Source organism: Habropoda laboriosa, unplaced genomic scaffold (genome assembly GCF_001263275.1).
Source record: "Habropoda laboriosa isolate 0110345459 unplaced genomic scaffold, ASM126327v1 scaffold804, whole genome shotgun sequence".
NCBI lineage: Eukaryota > Metazoa > Arthropoda > Insecta > Hymenoptera > Apidae > Habropoda > Habropoda laboriosa.
Genome location: NW_017100896.1, coordinates 133207 through 156361, shown reverse-complemented (window position 1 = coordinate 156361; position 23155 = coordinate 133207). Strand labels below are relative to the sequence as shown.

Sequence of the window (23155 nt, the reverse complement as noted above, 5' to 3'; positions counted from 1 at the left end):
AATATCAGCGCGTTTGTAAATAATGATGAACGGTGTATACAAAATACGAATCATACCTAAACTGCTGTCTCTCTCGTATATACACGTATGCACGTGTACATACGTATATATACGATACATTTACGTGTATGTATATATGTATGTATGTACACGTAACACGTATATATACGACATATACCGAGCTCTCTAGCTATAGATATCATGTATACGTGAACAATTTTACAGATAGTAAACATACATGAAACGCAAAAAAATAACAGCTATATACTATTGGTAGAAGTAAATAAAGGAGGCTCTACTGAATATATCTCGAGATACGGGACGTTTCGCACAAAAAGTTACGTTTCAGGCGGGGTAAATACATTGGTTGGGGGGGGTTCGTGTGTGTGTGTGTGAGAAGAGCAAAAGAAAAACCGCGAGAGAGAGAAAAAAAAAGAAGAGAGAAAAGGGAAGAAAGGAAAAAAATCGAAAGAAGAGAGCAAATGAGAGATAAACTTGTGGAGCAAACAGGTATTCTTCTTCTTCGCGGGTCTTCCAACGACGAGGGGGGCGGTCGTAACAAAGTAACAAAGTTTACTATAAAACAGTTCTCAGGCGATAAATAAATAAGACAAAAAAAAAAAGGAAGAGAAAATGTATTCGTGGCGTATAAACGAACGAGGCTTGTTGAAAACATTTAGAAAGAGGTCCGTCGACAAGAAGTCAGGAGACCATCTTCTTGTGGAATGACAGAAAGAACATTTGTGTGCAGTCGACGAGAATCCACGAAGCGATTTCAAGCTTCTTGACTAAAAATCAGTCTTGACACTGACAATTTTTACCGAATTTCCAAAAGAACAATTCCTTTTCAAGCTTCAGGATTCAACGTCGACGCTCATTAGAGAATTTCATAGGAGATAGTAGCGTGTAGAGAAAGAATGTGCGAATTTCCTTTCAGTTTAACCCGATGTGATAGTGTGTGTATGTTTTGTACATGAATTTCATCAGGAAATTGTGTGTATATGTGTGTGTGTGTGTGTGAGGGGAGATTGATCAAGAATCTAGATTCTAGATTCTCGAACAGTATAATAACTTAGTTTGGGCGTTGACGAATACAGCAAGCTGACGAAAACGATAAACGAAAAAAGAAGAGATAGCGGTAATCGACGTGGGCGTACAAGACTAATCTCTCGACACACGGCTCTTTTTTTTTTTAAATAGAAAGCTAATGTACACATCAGAGAATCGGTTCATGAAGTCGCGCACGTATGTGTATGTGTGTGTGTGTGTGTGTATAACATTTAGAGATTGTTCCTTGTTTCACCGCTTTTCTACCTACACTGACAATGAAAGCACTGCGAGTGAATTTTCCCATCGTTGGATAATTTCATTATTTTGCCGTACAAAGCGATACAAAATTATAGGCTGCTCATTTGTTACATTTGACAAGGTTAAATCCAAATGAAGCGGCTTTCTCAACATTGTCTCTCGTGAGAATAACAAGAAAAGAAAAGAAAAGAAAAAGTCTGGCATAATTTCGCGCGAAATGTGTTACCCCTTTCTGAATGCAATTCTTGAAACAGTTACGTTGTTTTGCATTTCAAATAAAATTCAAATCGTTCTTTCTTCTTCTTTTTTTTTTAGCTCTATATACCATGACGGGGTTAACAGTTATTTCGTTGCTTGTCTTACGTTAAAGTTCACAGTTGTCAAGACATATATACGGCAATTTTTTTCTGCGAATATAGTGCACGATCGAGAATAGACTCAGCGCTTGACAGCGATAATTTATCGAACTTTTTGAGCGTCGATTTCAAACGCATCATTTGCCGCACTATAGATACGAGAATAATTGCACTTACGTGATTACAAACATCAACAGCTAATAATAACACTAGAAATATACAGCAACGTGAAAATTTGTCAAAAAATATCTACTTCTTTTCAAACTTCATGCAACAATCGTCTTCAACAATTTCTCTATCGTTTCTTCTAATCAATAGTTCAACAATTCCAACAATAATAATCTGCATAACAATGTCTATGCACGAAGAGTAATTCGACAAAAAAACAATTACGAAACGTTCTCTTCTTCTCGTGAGAAACTTTCATTCGTTGTACACGCTACGCAAAGATAGAGAAGTGACAATGATAAAGATAACGTACTGTAAAGAGAGCGGTATAAAAATTGTGCAAAAAAAGCTGCGTTACAAGAACAATAATAATAAAGTGTGCGATCTTCGAAATGTTTTCAACCTTACAATTTACGCAACAGCTTCGCATGGCTCGTAAAAATATAAAAATTTTCGCGTCTTTCGTAACATTGTTTTTTTTTTCTTTTTTCCTTCTGTGGTTTGCTGAGATAAAAATTATATATATATATATACATGAAAGCGACAAGCGTCCGTGTGTATGTGTGTGTGTGTATGTGTGTGTGTGCGTGAAACAGTTTCTTCTTATCAAGAGATTAACGCGAAGTTTCGTCCTAAACAAGAGAGGTTTCTCGCACTTGTGAAACGAACTTCGGTACCATTCGTTCTCGAACAAGATGCAAAAATAATTCGTCTCGTGATCGAAATCGTTACGATGTTTCGACTTTGGTTTTCCCAACAAACTCTCTACGAAACGTGAAGGAGAGATACGGTTGTACCGTCACGTGGGACAGATGCGGAGAGAACAGGACCACGTTCGTGACGAAAACAAGTAGAAGATGTCGTTTGGAGAGCAGCCCGAGCCAAAAACGTGTATTACGCACGTAATCGACGTAGCCTGAGAGCAGACCAGTCTCAGAACCACGTCAGAGGAAATTCTTCCGAGAAGATTCTTCGCTGCTAGTTGCCAACTTCCGCGAAGAATCGCGCAGAATTCGTTAAAACGCTTTGAAACGCGAGGAGAGAAATCGTCGTACAGGAAGAGTACCGGAAATCGTGTTGAAGCGAATTTTATCACGTAATGCGTAACACGTTTGATACGTTTCGTGGCTTGGAAAATACATCGAAGAAGGAAGAAAGTTTCGAGACACGCGAATCTTCTCTGATCGTTTTCTAAACAGCATTATCGAAGCATCCTGTGATAAGTTTTCTTTATTCACGCATATAGGATATATTTTGCGATAGACGCGGAAGAGTTTGCAATTGGCAAGAAGAACAATTTTTCGTTTTACCGTAAATTTTCAAGGAAAGGGAAAAAAAGAAAGACTTTGAAACTTGAATTCCTTGAATTGCTACTTTGCCAAAGATTACTGAACTATTTCATCAAATTTCTCACGATAATGTAATACTTCGTATATTAAACTCTTTATCTTTAGCACTTTTGTCACAAAGAAACTTGCCATTAACATCGATACTTTGCTACATACAACTACGTAAATATCGTGCTTTCTTTTTCATCGATAATTTCTTCCGAAGTTTACCCGTACGCAATAATATCCTGCATAACAAGCTACCAAAATTTTTCTCTAATCTCTTCAAACTTACAAAAGCACTCCTCTCACAGTCATCAAAGCAGTCGTCGAAGCCTATCAACCACTGTAACACGTAATTCCGTGAAGTTCCTCTGTTGAGACAGGGAACGAAAGAAACACGGAAGCAAACGAATCAATATCCCGAGTAATTACCAATCAAGACGCGATATCCGTAGAAGGGAACGATGAAAATGTGTTCCGTAGCGCGACGTGAATCGTCTTCGTCAACTTAGGTGAATGGATTGAATTGGGGGGATAATACGTCGAGATATCGTCTTGTGTGATGGAAACGCGACCGAGAATGTGTGTTTTCTCTGTTGACGAAATTTCGCGGCTGTACGTGTATTATTATATTTTTCTTTTTTTCTTTTTTTCTTGTCTGATCTCGTTTTGTGTTCGGCTTTCCGCTAGGCGAGCAGCAACTCACCGCGGTGATGGCGTTGCTGCTGCTGTGGTTGCTGTTGATGGTGAAGCTGACGATGATGATGATGATGGTGTTGGTGATAATTGAGTGACGAGGATGGTGACGGGCAGAGGCTACTTCCGCCTCCGCCTAGTTGCTGTTGTTGCTGATGATGCTGCTGGCCATCGTCGAGTGTCGGTGTCAAATCCAAGAAGAGACCGGAAGTGGCGGATTCGACGCAACTGCAAGACTCGGTGGCCGGGGCGTTGCATCCGGGACAGCAGTCGGTTTCCGTGGCCAAACTAATCGGCGTCTCCGGTGAATCCACGGGTCTCGTACCAACGAACGAGCTCTCCATCCAACACAGCTTCACGCTCCCTTCGAGGAGAAGTTTCATTTCATTAGATGCGTCACGAAGAAGCCATCGGCTCGCAGTGTGTGTTCTTTTTAAAAATATTTTTTTAGGTGGCTTCTTTTACGATCGATCGATCCGCGCGATTCCTTCGTACGAACAATTTACGCATATGTATTTTTTACTGTTCGAGCAAAACGTGGTAACTTGGAGAAGAAAAAGAGCGTAGCTTATTGCAAGAGCGTAACGATGTTGCTTGCTTGCTTGTTTGCTCTGCTTGCTTGCCTGCCTGCGCCTTTGTAACAGAAGATCTCGACATTTCTCTAGCAGGTTCTTCTATTTTCGCATATCACTCTCGGTTTACCACGCTTTTCATTCTCGGACCAATCATCGAACTAAGAAGATTCGAAGTTAGGCGGTTGTCAGTAGACGATCGATCTTTTAAAAAACGACACAAATTCTCAGACTAGGTCGTATTAGTGAAGCTCTGATACGGAAGTATTAATCACAACGCAAACAAAGCTCAGTGGATCGGCATACATACACACGTTATTGACAAATCGTACCTGAGTAATAGTAGTAGTAATAGTAATAGCAGCAGTAGTAGTAGTAGTAGTAGTTAGTATTGTAACATCGTAGCGAGACAGGAAGCGTTTCACACGTTTTTCGGAGTGTAACGCGGGTACAACTTGGTGACTACATTCACATCTCCTGATGCGCCTTTATTATACGATGGGATGATAATATAAAATCGTACGAATTTCCTTACTCCACGTGTATATTATCGTCCGCGAATCCGTTCCCTGTTTTCGATCGTTCTTTTAATTTTGTTCTCTAAGGTCGGCCAGAGAGTGCCGCCGCCGCCGGGGCAAGTTCGTTCGCACCGAAAATCCGTACGTAGACAGACGAGTGTGATTTAAACTTCAGGGTGATCTATTTCGGTGGTACCGACGGCCACGCCGCTACAAGGCTATCGAAATAGCAACCGTGGCTCGTTTGCATATGTGTGTATGCGTGCGTGTGCAGGCATACTTTCGGCTAAGACTGTCACGATTAAAGATGAGAAGGTAGACCGAAGGAAGAGGCACGCGGAGGTCAGATAGAGGTGTCGAGAAGGAGAAGAAGAAGATCGAAGAGATGTGTTCCATTCTCGCCCTCGAAATTCTGCCGTCGTCGTATCTTTCTCACCCTCGCCTCGGTCCGATCTTCGCCTCCTCGTGGATCCACGCGTTCGAAATACGATTTAGTGTCAAGGCTGTCGCGGCGAATGCATTTCGGGAATTTACGTAGCAGAGTCTTGCCTTCGTCGATTCGTCGTCGACGACGTTCAGAACGTGCGGCAGGTCTTCCGCCAAACACAATTCTTTACGTCACGACGTCTGGCCCCACGTGTAGCTAGCGCCTTCTTTCTCTCGCGAAGCCATAAATGGAAGATATATTTGCGAAATCGATCTTACGCGATCCTCTCTCTCTCTCTCTCTTTCTCTCGTAGATTGGTCATCGATATACGTATGTTTCGAAGAAATTGTCGTTTTGGGTATATCTTTGAATATCTCCATTGAACAGAATCTACACACTCCATCGTGATACTAATTCTTTTCGTTCGATTTCGATCGTTCACACACGTGACTGTTCGAAAAAGTTTGCGAGACAGGCTAGTCGAAGAGAGATCAACCTTAATGTGCAAAGGAAGAAGGACCTTTGATTTGTACAGGATGAAAGAAACGTGATTAGCTCGCGTGTTTTACGAAGGAACCGTTTGCAACGCACCTTGAACAGATCCTGGAGATAAGAAATCGAGGAGTACGCAGAACGAACGAGCCAGCACGAAAGTGTGTGCGCGCACGAAGAGGATTCGTTGTAGTTTTATACCGTCGATGGCGGTTTCGTTTTTGAAACGATAGCGCTTCTCGAGAAAGCCAGTTTTGTTTTCGTTAGTAAAACACAAGACACGACCATAGAGAACAGACAAAAGAGAGGAGAGACAGCGAGAGCTGCTGGTAGTGCTTTGAACTAGTGTGACAACAACAAAGAGACACGTCGAGAGTAGTAAGTGGTAAGAACGAATTTTTTGAGAGACAACATTATTATTTTACAACATTCCGTTGGAAGTTAGACGAGACGTGTAAAGATAATAATAATCATAACAACAGTAACAGTAACATGAACAAAAAAAAAAAACCCAGAGATAGACTTGTAGAAGAGAGGCGCGTCTAGGTCGCAGAGTAGATGCAGAGACAAAGAAGAGTATTCACATCAAGAGAAGGAAAACTCAAAAATTACCTTCGTCGTAGAGAGTAAAAGTAGTGATGGTGTAGTGGTGGTGGTGGTGGTGGGATGGTTTTTTTTTTGGCAGGGGTGGTTTAGTGCTCACCTCTGGGGCTGGTTGACCTTGCTCCGCCCCTGTCGTCCCAGTCTTCAGGTCGAGGTCGAGGCGACAGCCTGCCACCTCCACCAACCTCTTGACCGCTTTGCACGTAGTGCACAATGGCCGAAGTCACCTCCTTTATCGAGTTCCTTACCTCTAGCTGCTGATTCGTTGTCTGCTGTTGTTGCTGTTGTTGCTGCTGCTGTTGCTGCTGTGGAAAGAAACGTCTGTTTTATTCTTACATTAGGCGTGGGGTACTTTGTTTTCTTCTATCTTGCGTTCAATTTGGTTACGGTTAGACGATTTTTTGGAAACTTTGGTTGATACTGTGATTGAGAAGCTTGAATTCCTTTTTTTTTTTTAATGCTTAAATTAATTTTGCCTCTGCGCTTTTTGGCCGATTTGAAGGAATTTCAAATAAGCTTCGGTTGACGACGAATCACGGGGTTGATGAATTTGAGAAGTTTGAACTCAAATTAATTTTGTCATATTGAAATATGAAATATTTGTCGTGTGATTTCGGCCGATTTAAAGGGATTTTAAATACTCCTATTTGAAAAGTTAATAAAGATCGTTAAACAGATATATAATACTAATGGAAATTGTTGAACAGCTCTGAGAAAGACAGTGATTAAGTAAAGGAGATAATAACTGAATAGACTCGAAGAAAAAAACAGAAGGGTTCATTTGGAACGCCCGTGATATGCTTCACTGATTCTGACAATTCAATAGGATTATTCATGACTTCACGCGAATAAATTAATCACTCTCTCCAAACGTACTGATTATCGGTATGATAATTCGAAAATGAAGCTTTATTAAATAAACTTCTTTCAGTCTAGGACATTACAGTAACAATTACTTCTCGATAATATTAATCGTTAATACGCTGACATTCAAATGAAATTTAATTTATCCATTCCACCCGTCAAAAATTAACAATTAAAATTAAACAAAAAATTGAGCAAAATACACTTTATTATTACAATATATTATTCAATAATTACACCTGCTCTTTCGTATATTTCATAATAACGACCGTAATTTAATCTTGAAATATTGAAACAAGGAACAACATTTTTCACATTTAACTATCCCTACAAAAAAAAAAAAAAGAAAAAGATGAATTTTGAACATTGAAAGCTCATTTAACTGCGATAAATGTTAACGTCCACGAGAAAAGACACTTTCACGGGAGAATCATTTTTCGGCAACGAGGAGGTAATTAAAGTTTGCAAAGTGGGACGAAACGTACGGAACGGTTTAACCTTAGAGGAGGGCGATTCGGGTAACAGTCAATTTGTCTCGGGTTGCAAAGGCCACGGGACACCAAGACGAGGGATTACTGCCAGAATTTCTAATTATAGAAACGTCGCTGCATTTGCGCGCTGTCTGCGCAAATTAAAAATAAATTGAACAAAGAGGAAAGCGAGAACAGAGTGTGGGCGGAGCAGGGGTCAGTCACGGTTTAAGGTGAAATTTCGTTCCGCGGATTTTCGGATTAACGTTTGAACCAGTGAAATAGTCCAACTGGGCGATTGTTACGAGTGACAAAAATGACAAAGATAATAAGGTAGATGTTAGAAATGATTTTCTACCGCGTTGAAATAACGAATTAACGGCAATTCTGTTAAGGAATTTTCTACAAAGTGTAGTATAAACTCTTGCGCAGTGACATCTGAAAAGAGCTTCACATTAGAAACCTTAAAAATATCTATAGAAAACATACAAAACGATGGAAGCATAGATTAAATACCCAATAAAAATGATGGCGCATTGAACGCGCAATACTTCTTTCACTTTGAAAATTAATTGAATTATTTAACATCACTAACAAAACATTTGTTCTAATTTCAGAGAAGTTAAAGTTAAGCATAATAGTGATTTTAAGCGTAATGTTAAAAGTGTTTCTAAATTTTTCACGAAATTAGAATATTCAAAGAAAAAAATGAGAAGATATTTACATACACTGAAAAAATTCAAGGACAGCAACAGAGTGGATCGCGTTGAATAATGGAAGAATTGCTCAACACAAACCTTGTTTGCTGCTTGCAACTGGGGAAGAATACCCTGAGCAAGACGTTCTGCCGGTGTTCGCGGGTTTGTTAGTCGTTCTTGAGAACGCCAGCCCAAGTATGGCTGCCGATGATTGAAGGACGACCTCGCTGAACTCGCTGGTGAACTTCCGGCACTGTTCAGCAGACTGGTACTCCATCTCGAGAATACAGGTGGTGTGGGACTCGGACTTAAAAGGGCACCTAAACAAACAAACAAGATTTGCAAAATTAAAGATCATTTGTTATTAAAGAATATCGAACAGAAAAATTGCTATCCTTTTATATTAGATTGGTGCAAATGAAACGTCCATTTTTCAACAGATCAAATTGGGGAGTTACGATACCATATACTAAATTTTGTTCTATTATACATTTTTCATACACAATAGTCAAACAGAAAGAATTTGCTATAATACACGTGTACTGAATAGTAAAAAAAATTCGTAATACAATTATTTGGATATGATTATCTGACACACGATGAATAATCCATGACGAGTGAGTAATTTTTTTTTACGTTAGTTTAAAGTTGAAAAAACAGCTGGAAAATATAAATTTAGCATTTGAAAAAAATCAGATCTGTTGAAATGAAAACGTTGCAGGGCATCGCGAACTGTGATCAGACGACATTTAAAAAGGGGGTGTGTCTCGACGAACTCTGCCCTTTTCATACTTCCTTCCGTCGACGAAACCCGCGTTACCGGCGTGTGCGGTAGCTCTTTAAATCCGGTAATTAGAGCCCTCCCTTAACAAATCGTGTTCTCTCGTTAGAAGCGTTCTTGAACGTTTTCCAACCTACCCGGATGGGTGACCCTTCTGTTACTGTGAGCCAACAACGTGGTGGGTTAAAGCTCGGCTGCCGCTACCAGACGACTACTCGACAGGACCGAATTAATCGAGTTAACTTGCCCTGCTAAATTTATTAGCCGCTTCCTATTAGCCGTTACTCGACGTAGCCAGAGAATATCCGCGAGACTGTGTCACTCAGAGAAATAAAGACAGAGAGAGGAGAGGGAGAGACAGAGAGATGGGAGGGAGAGACAGGGAGAGACAGAGAGATAGGAGGGAGAGACAGGGAGAGACAAAGAGATAGGAGGGAGAGACAGAGAGAGGAGGGAGAGACAGGGAGAGATGAGAATAGAAGCGGAGAGAAAGATGCATAAATGAAATTGGCCGACACACGCTTCTCGCTTCGGATGTTGCTTATCTTTTCACTGAGAGTTCAAAACGAATGATTTACATAACACTGCGCCGTTCTACCGCAAATCATTTCGAACACGAGCTCATACGGTATCTTTCTAATTGTCTGATAGCGATTAGAAGAATTTGATAAGCATTTTCTTCTGCATTCTCGTCTCCCTCCAAAGGAGATCAGAAAAATACGAAAACAAAAATGATTGAAATGAAATTTTCTACTTTCACGTGATATAACTGTTTCAAATTTACTCTGGTGTAACTAATGTGAAATCAATAAATATAAATACAAAGACATTGACTGGAACGATAGCTCGATAAGTTCACTTCGACGAAGTACTATCTCAACTTCGTTTCAAGGGAAGTGACAACAATTGAAGATAATTGGAATTATCAAGAATGGAAATAAACGTATATGATAATCTGGGAATGAAAGGGTGTATGTACCTGTAGTCGGCTGTCTATTGGAAGACGACGAAAGGGACGAGAGGGAAGTGGTTTTCGAGCCCAGAGCACGCCATCCTCCGTGTTGCGACGCATCGGAGTGCCTTTTTAACCGGAAACCATCGCGAGCCGCGGGAGAATTCTTGTACCAATCCGGAACGTTCAGTCGCTGCAGAGACCTCTGCACTCTGAGTTCGTGCTCGCTAGGCACACGTTCGCCGACTTTCTGCAATTCGTTCTCCGGCGGCTATAAAATAAAAATCTCTAATCAGTAAAGGCGCAAAAATTGATCTCCTTGTATATTTGTTCTTTTCATTTAAATATAAGTATATTGGGTTGGTGCATATGAAATTTCTTATTTTAGTTTGTATTTCTTCAAAAAAAAAAGTGTATTTAATTAAAATCATTTTTCCACACGATTCTATACACTTTAGTCGAAATTCTCAATGAGAACTGCACACGGATACAACCTAGTAATTTAACATACAACATTGCAACTGTTCCTGGCAATTTATTCAATTATTCTTGGTGAAATACCCTATTAAATGTATCCCATATATTAAACGTGAGAACCTCGTGGAAGCTGCTTATGACTTCCACGTTACGTAAATTCACGTCGTGCATTTCAGCCAACATAATCGCTACACGTCGATGAGATTCCTCTCCCACAATTGACTATTATGAACGAAAACAACGTATATCTCGAAATAATCCGTTATATGGATTATACCTTCTTTCAGCGAAATATTCTGTTATTAATCCTAATAAAAAGATATATACATTTTCCTTAAAGTGCAGAAGTTGCCTAAAACTTTCTTTCGCCTAGAAAAATTAGCAACAGAGTAATTAATAATCACAAACACCCATCACTGAATTTTCGTAACGCAAAAAATTCGCAAAATATCATCGCTGTGCGAAAAATATTTTATCAGATGACACCAAGCCTTCACACCTAGACAGACGATGAAAATTCTCGACATAATCGAAAAAGGAAGTGATTCCACAGCTCCAAGTATAATTCCAGACAATAAAAGAAATTTATTGCGTTGTTATATCGTTGAAAGAAGAAGAAAAAAGAGCGATAATTATTTCGAATTAAATTACATTTAATCTATTTTTCTCTCGTAATCTATACGAAATGCTAATACACGTATCCACGGTCAGTGAACTGTGCTCGATAGCGAGATACACTTACCATTCGATTGCAATTTGTACGAAAAAAAAAAAAAAAAACAATTTGACGAAGAGATTGCTCTTGTTAATTCTATAAAAGCACAGAATCGTCGCGTTGTGTCGATCAACGAACGCATTAAACGTATCGAGCATACGAATCAACGAGACGACGCATCATGGACAAACAACGCAGCGGAGAGGCCGACTGGAATACTCGAAACCCACTCATTGGAAAGGACTCGTCAAGAGAATAACCGCTTTAAAAGCGTTTTCCAATGTCACGGAGCTTGCATATGGAGGCGGACGAGCAACACGGAAAATGATCGATTAATTTTCCTACTGAAAACACGGGAGCGATGAGGCGACGCGAGATACGTATAGTCGGTGGAAGAAATATAGGGAGCCATCAACGCTCACGTTCTGCTCAACTTGATGTGTCAAGCATGATTAATGTCATTTTTTTATTTCTATTTCTTAGGCGTGTAGAAATAAGTTTTTCATTAATTTATAATGATGTGACTTATATTTTTGCAGTGGAATAGAGAAGATTAGATCTCAATATGAGAAGTGAAAGAAAATAATTAAGGAAAATTACAGTTTTTGGAGGATTAGTTGTGAAATGAGCGTTAAAGGGTTAAATGGTAGGGCACCTTGATCTTGCTATAGTCAGGACTGCATAGAAAATTCTGTTTTAGTGTTTGTGAAACAAAGGGATGATAGCTGAAGCTGTGTAAAGCTGGAGAGAATGCTCGAGGAGGAAATGTGTGTCTGATTGGTCAGAGTGTAATGGACCACCTTCTTTAACCCTTTGAGTGTTTAGTGGAAATACTGAAAATTTACTTTGTACAAGGTTCAGATAGGATACATTGTAAAGTGGAGAATTTGTTTTTAAATTTTATTCTTCAGCAATCAGAATACATTTCTATGAGCTAATTTTGCTGACTTGGGTACTGTTTTCAACACCTATTACAGCGTGATGAGAACTCGTCCATTGACAAGTCCTAATTAACCATCAATTAGGTCTGTTGGCCATAGAAGTGAGGAAATGAATGCGAATCATAGTTCGGTGAAATTATTAAAAATGGATAAAAGAAGTTTCCATTTTTGAACCACATTTTAGCGAGCACTCAAAGGGTTAACCTAATCATCCATATTGCCAAATTTTGACACTCTTTAGAAAAAAAGAAAAATTCTGTAAAAATTTTGTATAAAAAATAAAAAACTCAATTAATGTTTATGCAGCATATTTCACAAGAAATTTCCCAAAGTTTTCCGAGTTATTTTCTTATTAACAACTATGATACTGCCTAGGTCAAAAAATACACCAGGTGTCTCATATTTTTTAACGTAAACGATACGAAGAGATAAATAATAAACGCGTTCAGTGCACCCGCAGACTAATTAGAGACGAGTAAATTTATAGAAACGTTTGCAATATTTCTGTTTGTAAATTACGACCGGCAGGTTCGGGGAATGGAAGTCTATCCTTACAGGATGTCCAGATTTAGTGTCTCGTTTACGTTTTACCCTGTAGCTCGTCTCGAGTAATCAAGATCTGTTCTTCATTGCAATACAGCTGCGAAAACAGCTTCTTTCTGCTATGTACTGTCCTGAATTCTATCGCGAATTTGCAGAACTCGAGGCAAGGTTTCTTTCTTTCAAAGCACGACTTATCAATTTTTCTACTGATTAGGTTACGAATCACATTTTCTAAATCTTTTTTTGCTAGAATATTACAAAATTCCAATTCTAGTCTAGAAAAAATTGATCAAAAAGGCTAGTAAAATAGATAAACAGAAAAGAGGTTTGGATAAATGTACAAAGTACTAAGAAATTTAATCACAATATTGGTTAAATTATTTCAGATTAAAGACTACGTTCCTCGCAGAAAACTTACATTTTATAGAATTTTCGAATTTATAACAAGTAGAGTACAGACCTCTAATTTTAATTCCTCGATGCAACATACGAACATTTCTGAACAGCTACTGACTATCGAACCAGTTAACAGAGACTTCGAAACTGACCACTATTTTTAATTTTCATTCAACTGAAATTTCAGTTATACAATCGTTTTCGCACGATCGATATGACACGTGAATATGGTCGCATATTAAACTATAGCTATCAGCATAGCTAATACCCCGTTATATTTCGAAAAATGATCTCAACGCGCCGTTTTATCATTTTGCAAGCGTGCAAATAATCCTGAAAAAAAAATATCAATTCAGAATTCTATTAAACCCACGATTTAACTATTATCACTAACCCTTTATGTCTGTTAAAATTTAAAAAAATTTCATTTAAAAAATTTTGAAATTTCCAAGGGACTTAAAATTCGGAGAGAAGTGAAATATTTCTGTGGCACTCGTTAATTTTAGAATTCCACGGAAACACCATTGGAATCTTTCGCGAAAGTATATTTCTCGCGGTGTTTATAAAACGTGGCAAATGTACGAAATATTCATATTACCAATAAACTAACGTTACAGTGATAAATAAGTTGATCGAAAGGAAACGGCAGTATCAATAAACTAAAGAGTGAAATACGAGAAATAAAACCGAGGTTTCGATGGAGAGCGCACATTCCTCGATGCCCCATTGTTCTGCGTGTGTAGAGAAAATGCATAACGATGAGCTCTGTTGAAGGCTCGCGTGAGATTTCCATATGGCATACAAAGATGCTAACGGGACCAAATGCCGTCGAAAAACAAAGGATAGACAGAGGAACGTGTGGCTCTGGCCTACGCACGTCGTGAGTTCCTCTTGGTTATTAACGTGCCAGCAACGGTTCACCATATGCGTGCTCATAAGAACCGAGAGATTACTCGAATGGCAAAAAGTTATTTTCAGATTGAAACTTCGTACGAGAAACTGAGCGAACGTAATCCCTTTTCAGCGTCGATCAACTGCATACTTTCTACGCCGTTTTCAAGTGTATTCTTTTAAAATCCGAAACTGCAATCGACGTTTCGGCTATTCGTCGGCGAGGAAAATTTTGCACTTGCGAAAATTGTAAAATTGCGAAGTGTGAATGAAGATTAGTGTTTTTAGAGATTGGAAAAAAATAGAAATGAAGATTCGTTTTTTAGAGATTAGAAAAAATTAGAAATGAAGATTACACAGGTTAGAGTTTTGCGAAAAATTTCGCAAAATCCTTGACAATCTTGGGAAATTTCGCGAAAAACACATTCTTCACGTTTTCACCTTCAAAAATAAATTGTTTTTATAAAAACAGATTTTATAAATTGGGAAACAGCAACTGAGAAGAAGATAAAATTTTAGAATCGAGATAAACTCTCTTTTATGGTACCCAATTTTTGCAGAGGTAGCAGATCCATAAATCGAGCAAAGCGATTATTCACGATGCTGAAATTTCGTTGAAAATTTTCGATCGTAAACACGGGTCCACCGAAGAAATCTGTCTTTTCCAATCTGATCGATGTTGCGCCGTGATAAAAATTCTAATCAGCCGGGATAATCGCGGCGATTAGCAATTTAAACGAGGGATAAGAAATTTGGGAATTCCATATAAAAATACAAGAGTTGTACATCGTTTTTTAAGGAAGAGGGTCAAGGTGATACAAAGGGGGATGGAAACTCGTTTCCACGAATAGAGGAAGGCGTTCTATCGGTCGATGTTGATAAGAAGGGTGACCGCGTTGCTCGATTGGATCAATTTTAACAAAAGTCCCCTGCCTTCCTAATGAAAGAGTACAGCGAGATAAGGGGGTGAAAGGTATCCTTAAACAAAATTGGTCTCGCGATGGACCATTCGAGAGCTTACCGAAAGAAAACACTTTGCACCAAGCTTCAACCCTCTATCTTGATCAGGAGGGTAGTAATAGAAACAATTCGAGTTATTTGTTTTTATCCTATTTTCCTTCGATTTTTTTTTAAAATTTCCGTACACCATTGAATGGAGGAAATAGTGAAAAAATTGGTAATTGGAATTTTCTCGGTAACTACCCCCACGATTGAGATGGAGAGTTGAAACGTTTTCTCTTCTATTTTTTCAAAACTTTCGCATACCACTCAATAAAGAAAATAGTGCAAAAATTAATAATCCTAATTTTCTCTGTAATTACCTCTTCACAAGGTTGAGATAGAGGGTTGAAACTCGGTGTGAATCCTTTTCTCTTCAATTTTTTCTAAATTTCTGCAAACCACTAAATAAAGAAAATAGTGAAAAAATTGGTAATTGGAATTTTCTCGGTAACCACCCCCACGATTGAGATGGAGAGTTGAAACGTTTTCTCTTCTATGTTTTCAAAATTTTTGCGAACCATCGAACAGAGAAAATAGTGCAAAAACAGAAAATCGCAATTTTCCCTGTAACTACACCCACGATTGAGACAGAATGTCGAAACTTGGTGCGAAACGTTTCCTTTCGGTAAGTTATCGAATAGTCCATCGCGAGACCAATTTCGTTTAAGGGCACTTTTGTCCCCTTTATCCGGCTACACCCTTTTCTTTCGTCGCGGAACAACGTCCATTTGTAACTGCGGCCATTACGGATGCCTAGCACGAGCGCGATGAAAAAGTGCACACGATCGCCTTATACAACGGTGACTGCGTTAGAGAACGCAGTAAGAACGTGTACATTACGCCCACGTAATATTTTGCAACGAAAGCTATCGCATTAGTCAAATAAAGTCCTTGCAAGCGATCGGACGTGATGATAACTTGAGACATTTTAAAAAACGATATTTAACGCTTATATACAACTAGGTATTTACGTGAACTGGTCTTAATTCTTATAGTTCAGAATATGAAATAAGTAATTTTTGTTAATATTTAAAAGCAGAAAATTAATTTGAAATTTTTTAATTGTTGAAAAAATGTAATTTCAAGTTTTTTTTTTTTTTTTTTTTTACTGAAAGTTTCACTAATACAGTATATATGAGACATTTTAAAAAACGATATTTAACGCTTATGTACAGCCTGGTGTTTATGTGAACTGGTCTTAAGTTAAGAATACGAAATAAGTCATTTTTGTTAATATTTAAAAGCAGAAAATTAATTTGAGATTTTTGTAATAGTTTATACAATACAATTGTATATACTGTCGTAAAAAGTTCCTTTTATAGAATAGTGGAACTGTATCCGAGATACACTTATACGAAAATTAGAACATAAAATATCTTGGCTACTTCACACTCGAATTACTACCCTCCATGATATAATTCACGATTATAAAATCTTTAAAGGAAAGAGATTCCCAAAGAGATAACCAGTTGGCTGAAACGTAATGTGCAATTACGTGTAATTTTGTTTTTCAATTTTAATGAGAATCTTAATCTATAAACTTAAACTCAAATTCCTAAGTATCCGTAACTTTCTGCTTGCACCGCGGAGGAAACATGAATTACACTTGCTGGTGAAAATAAATATTTCATGATTACTAAGATTACACAGTTAACGTGTTTTAATCGCACAAAGAACGTGGAATATAAGAAAAATATCGATCATCAGCTGCGCTAATTTTTAATAAAACAGCTTAGAATCGTTCAGAAAAATTCATTAACATTGTTACACATCGTTATTTAAAAAATTAACAAAGAAAATTAACATAAAACTCATTTATCCCAACGTCATTCATTCGTTAAAGCTGAACTCGTTTAAAATCGAAATAAGCCTCAACCCCTTGCGTCTAAGCGTCAGCTGTTTTTCAGATTAATTATATTTGATAATCCTGAGTCTCATAAATTCAAAGGAAAATTAAAATCAAAATTAATTTTTGCTACTAACATAACTATTACTGTCACATCTCGACCAAAATCTGCGCCACAAATCTCACTCACTATTATAAGGCAAAAAGGGTTAAACAAGTATTGGATTGGAAGAAAAATTCGTAGCGTTTTTTAAGCGAAGATTTTCAGATTTTCTTCCACTATCTTTCGCCATCTCTGAGGCAATTTCATGATTCCACCCTTCCAGAATTTAAAATCTTAAAAGTGAACCGATCCAAATAGCTTGCCAAACGCTAAAACTTTTCTTCCAATCCAATACATAGAAAAACCACAAACTCCCACTAAAACACAAAATAAATACAGTTGCACAACTGCGCCATTCAGCTACCTTCGTTATAATTAAAAAAAAAAAAAAAAAATTCGCAACTAGAAAAACACAGAGGGCAACCCTAATTAGCTCGGACTTCATAAAATCGTTCCAATCTCCAACCGATTCACAGACACCACACAGCCGAGCTGACTCAGTCTGCGTGAACCAACAGTCACACCAGCGTCGAGCACACCGTTGCAGTTGCTACATACGCGAGTGATTTCGAGGCACGATGAAATGTCATAGTTTCTCGGTAACGCGTCGTTTCTCAACGCTGACGGAATGTTATTGGCATAAAGGGGGGCCCTGCCTGCCTGCATTTCCGCGTCTGCGAGCAACGGGCAACCGGCAGCGGTCAGCAGGCTCAACGACGCGTTCCAAGTGCAACAGTAAGCGTTACATAATACACAGAGCTCGTCTCGTATGTCAGAATCAGCCTGACTCGGTGATAGCAATTTCAATTACACACTATATACCAACAAAACTTCGTCTGCTCTATCTCTTCTCTTCTCTTCGTGGCCACGTTCCTTTTTCCTCCGCCTTCTCAACACAGCAGCAGCAAGAGAGCAGCCAGCATCCGTGTGGTGTCGTCAATTGACGCAAATTGGGGGAAAGCCGCGTCAAAGACGACGCTACATCCGCCATTAGGCGGCCAAAGACCTCTAGCTGCGAAGTGCATGTGCATCCGCGATGCACCGCGACGCCTGTCTTGCACTTGCGCCGCGTCGCTGGCCATCTTTCACGGGCTGTAATGCTCTGCCTAACCGGATACAGCACGGTATGTATTGCGTTTCGTGGATGCTGCGCGGCATCGTGTTCTAAATTCACTTTGCTAATCGATCGAGCCGAATCAATAGGAAGGTTCACGCTATACGAAGCCTTTAAAGTTGATTTATCAAGCGTGTACGAGATAACCGTCACTGTGTCCACGTAGGACTAAGTGTTAGGTTCTGATACGTGAAATAATTGCCGATGTCGGAATAATTGGCAATCGACCGTGATTAGTAAGCTCTCTACGTGATTTCTGTCGCGATGTACTGGGTGACACGGAAATAGGTGGGTGACCCTTTTAGTAGAGTATGAGCAAAGATATAGAGAGCAAAATCGGTCGGGAGTTAGAGTAAACATGTTTGGGATGTCAAGATAATGGGATTGACAGAAATAGGGGAAGTTGGGGAGATTTTTGGAAAAATTTCTCGATGTACATGTTAGCAATGTGCTAGATTCGAGTTTTGGTAGAGTATGAGACACGATATAGGGAGGCTGTAAAATCGGTCGAAAGAAAACATGTTTGGGGTGTCGAGACAGTGGAATTGGAAGTGGAATCTCGGTTAGGGCTGTACGAGGAGATTTTTGGAAAAATTTCCTAATATACTTATTAGTTTCTGGGTTGGCAATGTTCTAGTAGAGTACGAGACACGATATAGCGTAAAATCGGTCGAGAGAAAACATGTTTGGGGTGTCAAGACAATGGAATTGACAAAGAACAGAGAAGTTTGGAAAATTTTCTGATGTATGCCTCAGTATGAGCAATTTTCTAGATTTTTTTTAATTCGTGTGTACCACTAACGAGGGAAAAGAGAGGAAAACGTGATAAACGGAATTTTGCCTGGTACTGAGATAGAGGGTTGAAGCTTGAATAATTTCGGTGATTCGTTAATTAAAGTGATCAACAACAGGTATTCGTTGACTTTGTAAATTCACTGGAAACAGCTTCCAAGAGCTGAACAATCTCTTGTATTAACCTCCTCGTTCTACAAAGAGAAAGGCTCGTTATGAATTTATAGCGTGTTCCATGACTGCGAACTTACACAAGCGGTGCACCTTTATAGGTGTTAACAAACAATAACGGGATAAATACTCGTTGCAATTAAATGTGAACGTGTGTTTGATTGTAAGTCGTTCGATGTAAGTTTTTCATCTTACCGACAGATCTGCGCTTTTTTCGTAAATTTCCGAATACTTAAATTAATAAATACTTAATATTAATGCAATATCAAATATTGAATGCATAACTAAAATAATATTCGGAAAATTGCAATAAAAGTGTGCCCTAAGAAATATATTTCAGAACTACTTTTTCATTCCAAAACTTTTACACTTTAATTTATTTAAATTAAACTAATTTTCAGCTAATATCATCTTTATTAGAAAAAAGCTACGTTATACGGATTTACTGTTATGTCACATGTTCACAAAACTTTGCTATCTCTGTTGTTTTCTTTCTCAGACACACTTTTTTTCATTTTTAATAACGACTGAATTGCAATAATTGCTGCACGAGTGCGTTAGACACCAAAGTGCCTCTGTACTGATATAATTATCAGACCGATAACATCAATTAGAAGTTAACGACGGTCTGAGGTTGCAATAACTTTGTTCAGAGTCGATACAACTAATTTCACTGGTCATTAACACGGCAGCGTTCTTTGTTCCAGGGAAAGCAAAGTGTCAAAACACGCAACGGCGATTCATTTTACGTGGTGAAATGATTTTTTGGTAGCGAAGGGAAGTTTAACAAAGTAAACAGCCTGATGAAGTTATAGTTTTCCAACGACGAAACTTCCAAGAACATAGTATGTTTCTCGAGTTGTTGCTTACACTTTTGTTCATCTGTTTCTTGTTTTATTCGGAGTTACGAAGAAAGAATGTAGGTTGCTCGGTCGATGAACATTTCGGTTATGATTGATCGTATGATTCTACGAGACTACGGAAGAAAACAATTTTTCAAACTGTAAAACGTTCGTCTATTTGTCTTGGAAATTTGATAAAACAAGAAACACTTTATACTTTCTTTTATGATAGCAGTAAATTTTGCGAAAAGATATATTGTTTACTACTTATAACATGATACCTTTAATTAACCAAGTTTTTTGCAAGATTTTTCGGTGAAGAAGAATGTAAAAATTTATGATTTAATTTTGCTAATAGAAATATAAATATGAAAAATATAATAGCAAATTTCTTTGCTTGAAAAGTATCTTTGCCTTTGTGAAATTCTGCGGAAAATTCTAAGAGACATTTACTGAAAATATTATGTCTAGAGAAAGGAAAATTCTTTTTAAAAAATCAAATGAAAAATGAAGAGAATTCATTTCGTAGATATAAATATTGTAAATATTAATGTAAATTATAAAGATCGTTCTTTTGAAGGAAATATTATTCAATACGTATAATATGTTAAAATATCCTTAGATAGAAAGATTACTTGTTAAAAATTCGCACGATTTAATAAACACTCGCTTATATACATTTCCTCTCGTTTAAGGATACTCTTTTCGCAGATGAAAGAAACGCAGGAAAAAGGAGTGCAAAGATGAAAAATTGCACATTCGCAAGCGTAATCGCCGAGTTTTCCCACAAGTGTTCGCGGTTTTTTGAACTTTCATGAAAGCATCGTGTTAATTGTGTTAATTAGAGTTGTGCTCAAGTCGAGACAAATTTTACGCATACTTCAAATAACATTTCTTCAATTCTCCCTATCCTTCGAGCCATTCGTCACTCGGGAATTTTTTCACACTGTGCAAAATGATGTAAGAAGGAAACGCTGTACACACGTTTTATCGATTCTAATGCAAATGTTACGCTGATGCAGGACTTTTATTTACCCACACGCTTTGTTGTTACTCATTACGGTAATAGCTTCGTAAATATGGTAAATACCAGCTTTCTATTTGCAATTATCCATGGTTCTCAACCGATGGTTCTTCAAACACGCGGTACGAAAGCTTTGTAGAAGTGTCGACGTGAGAAAAATGTGAGAGAGCCAAGGATGTATCGAAGACATTATCGATCATGCGTCCAACATCAGCATAGAAAAAATTTACAGTGAATCTTGATTTATGTATGAATTGTCTAGGATTGAATGCAACACTCTAGGATATAAATTAACCTAAATAGAATTTAGACGATAGTTGAAGTAATTGTTAAAAGAGGAAACAGAGAAATACGTTCGATCTTTCTGTTAAGAAAATAAAAAACGAAGAAAGGAAGTTTCATCCTAATAGAAATAAATATAATAAAATATTCAAAATTTGTTTGTTTCATTTTAATAAAAGTTATTAGAACTGAATAAAATTTTGTTACACATTTTTTGCCTTCGTTTATAACTTGTTTCGATTTTCAGAATGATCTTCGACGTGAAAAGGGTATATCAGGATAAAATGGTGAAAAGTGCTTTCGACATTTTTTTGCACTTAGGATTTGCAACGAAAAAATCTGAAAAAATTCACGGCCATAAATAAACGTGTCTACGATATTCTAGAATTTTCTTAGAATTTTTGGATACCGTTAAATAGGGAAAATGTGGTAAGAACCGATAATACGGATTTACCCTGTAACTACTCTCCCGATTGAGATAGGGGGTTGAAACTTGGTGTACGATGTTTTCTTTTGGTAAGCTATCGAATTCAAGGGCACTTTTCACCATTTTATCCTGCTATACCCTTTGGTAGAAAATAATCTCACTCCTCAGCTATTTTAATAATAAACGTAGCTCTCGACAAACAGTTGTTTTACACGGAATTTCCACGTAGCAATCAATTTGCCCAATATTTGCACCAACCTCGTATTAAATATCCCTAAATATTATTCTCTAAATAATTCTGCTGATTATCGTAACATAAAATAGTCTCAGTCGTTGGAAACATCGATAATTCTTTAAAAAAAAGTTCTCTTACAGTCAGAAAACCAATCTAAAAATCAACTTTTCCCAACATTTCCACCAAAATCCCACTGAACATCTCTAAACATTATCCCGACATTTTCCTAAAGCACCGCTAAACATCCGCTATCAAGAATCTTCAGCAAACAGTGGAGAAACAGGGAGCGAAAAATATCTGTGAGTTCCATCGTTACGGAGGAGATCAATGGCGGCATTACGCTCTCCCAGCACTGTGTGACACTGCACGTGACGAACGCTAGTTGTAGTCACACGTAGGCATGAAAGCCGAAGAGCGCCCACACATCACGGATTCTCGTTCGGCCTTCAAGTTTCCCGGCATATGTGACACACACACACTCATTCACACATGCCTCGTTTACACGTGCGTGAATCTCCTCCAGTATATCTCACACTTGTCACACTTTGTTCCACGTTATATTCCATCTCGCTCATTTTCCTTCACCTCCCTTAGTCTGTCTCACTCTCGTCCTCCTCTTCTAAGCCCCGCACATTTTCCTTCCCTTTCTATCTCCTTCATGGCTTCGTTTTTTCTCTCTCTCTCTCTTTCTCTCTTATACATACACACTCCGTTCCCTTTGTCTATTTCCTTCACCTCCCTTAGTCTGTCTCACTCTCGTCCTCCTCTTCTAAGCCCCGCACATTTTCCCTCCCTTTCTATCTCCTTCATGGCTTCGTTTTTTCTCTCTCTCTCTCTCTCTCTTTCTCTCTTATACATACACACGCCGTTCCCTTTGTCTCCTCGATCTTTCTCTCTATATTTGATGCAATCACGCTGTTGTCAACGGCTTAAATACGCAATACCCCGTTCAGAATTTACTTGAACGCCTCCGATCCACTTATTTCATCGACCTAAACTGCGCAATATTTCTTAGATAACGCGAGAATGTTATTTCCAGTAAATGATTTCGCTGACATGACGGAAAAGCTGCACCAGTGATTGATCTACGAAGAGCGTGATTTTGTTTGTCGGGATTG

At 38.2% G+C, this 23155-nt stretch overlaps 1 protein-coding gene across 3 annotated transcripts in view; it reads right to left on the bottom strand.

Annotated features, from left to right (window-relative positions):
* LOC108577528 (uncharacterized protein C9orf172 homolog) overlaps positions 1-23155 on the bottom strand; it is a 51799-nt gene that overhangs the window by 9587 nt on the left and 19057 nt on the right. The window contains exons 2-5 of one of the 3 annotated variants that reach the window (XM_017940702.1): positions 10264-10507; positions 8603-8823; positions 6572-6776; positions 3870-4223 (exon numbers count right to left, since the gene is read on the bottom strand). In XM_017940702.1, the coding sequence (XP_017796191.1) occupies positions 3870-4223; positions 6572-6776; positions 8603-8823; positions 10264-10507 (1024 nt within the window). The remainder of the gene's footprint in view (positions 1-3869; positions 4224-6571; positions 6777-8602; positions 8824-10263; positions 10508-23155) is intronic. The other 2 variants (XM_017940703.1, XM_017940704.1) reach the window with 2 other exon arrangements.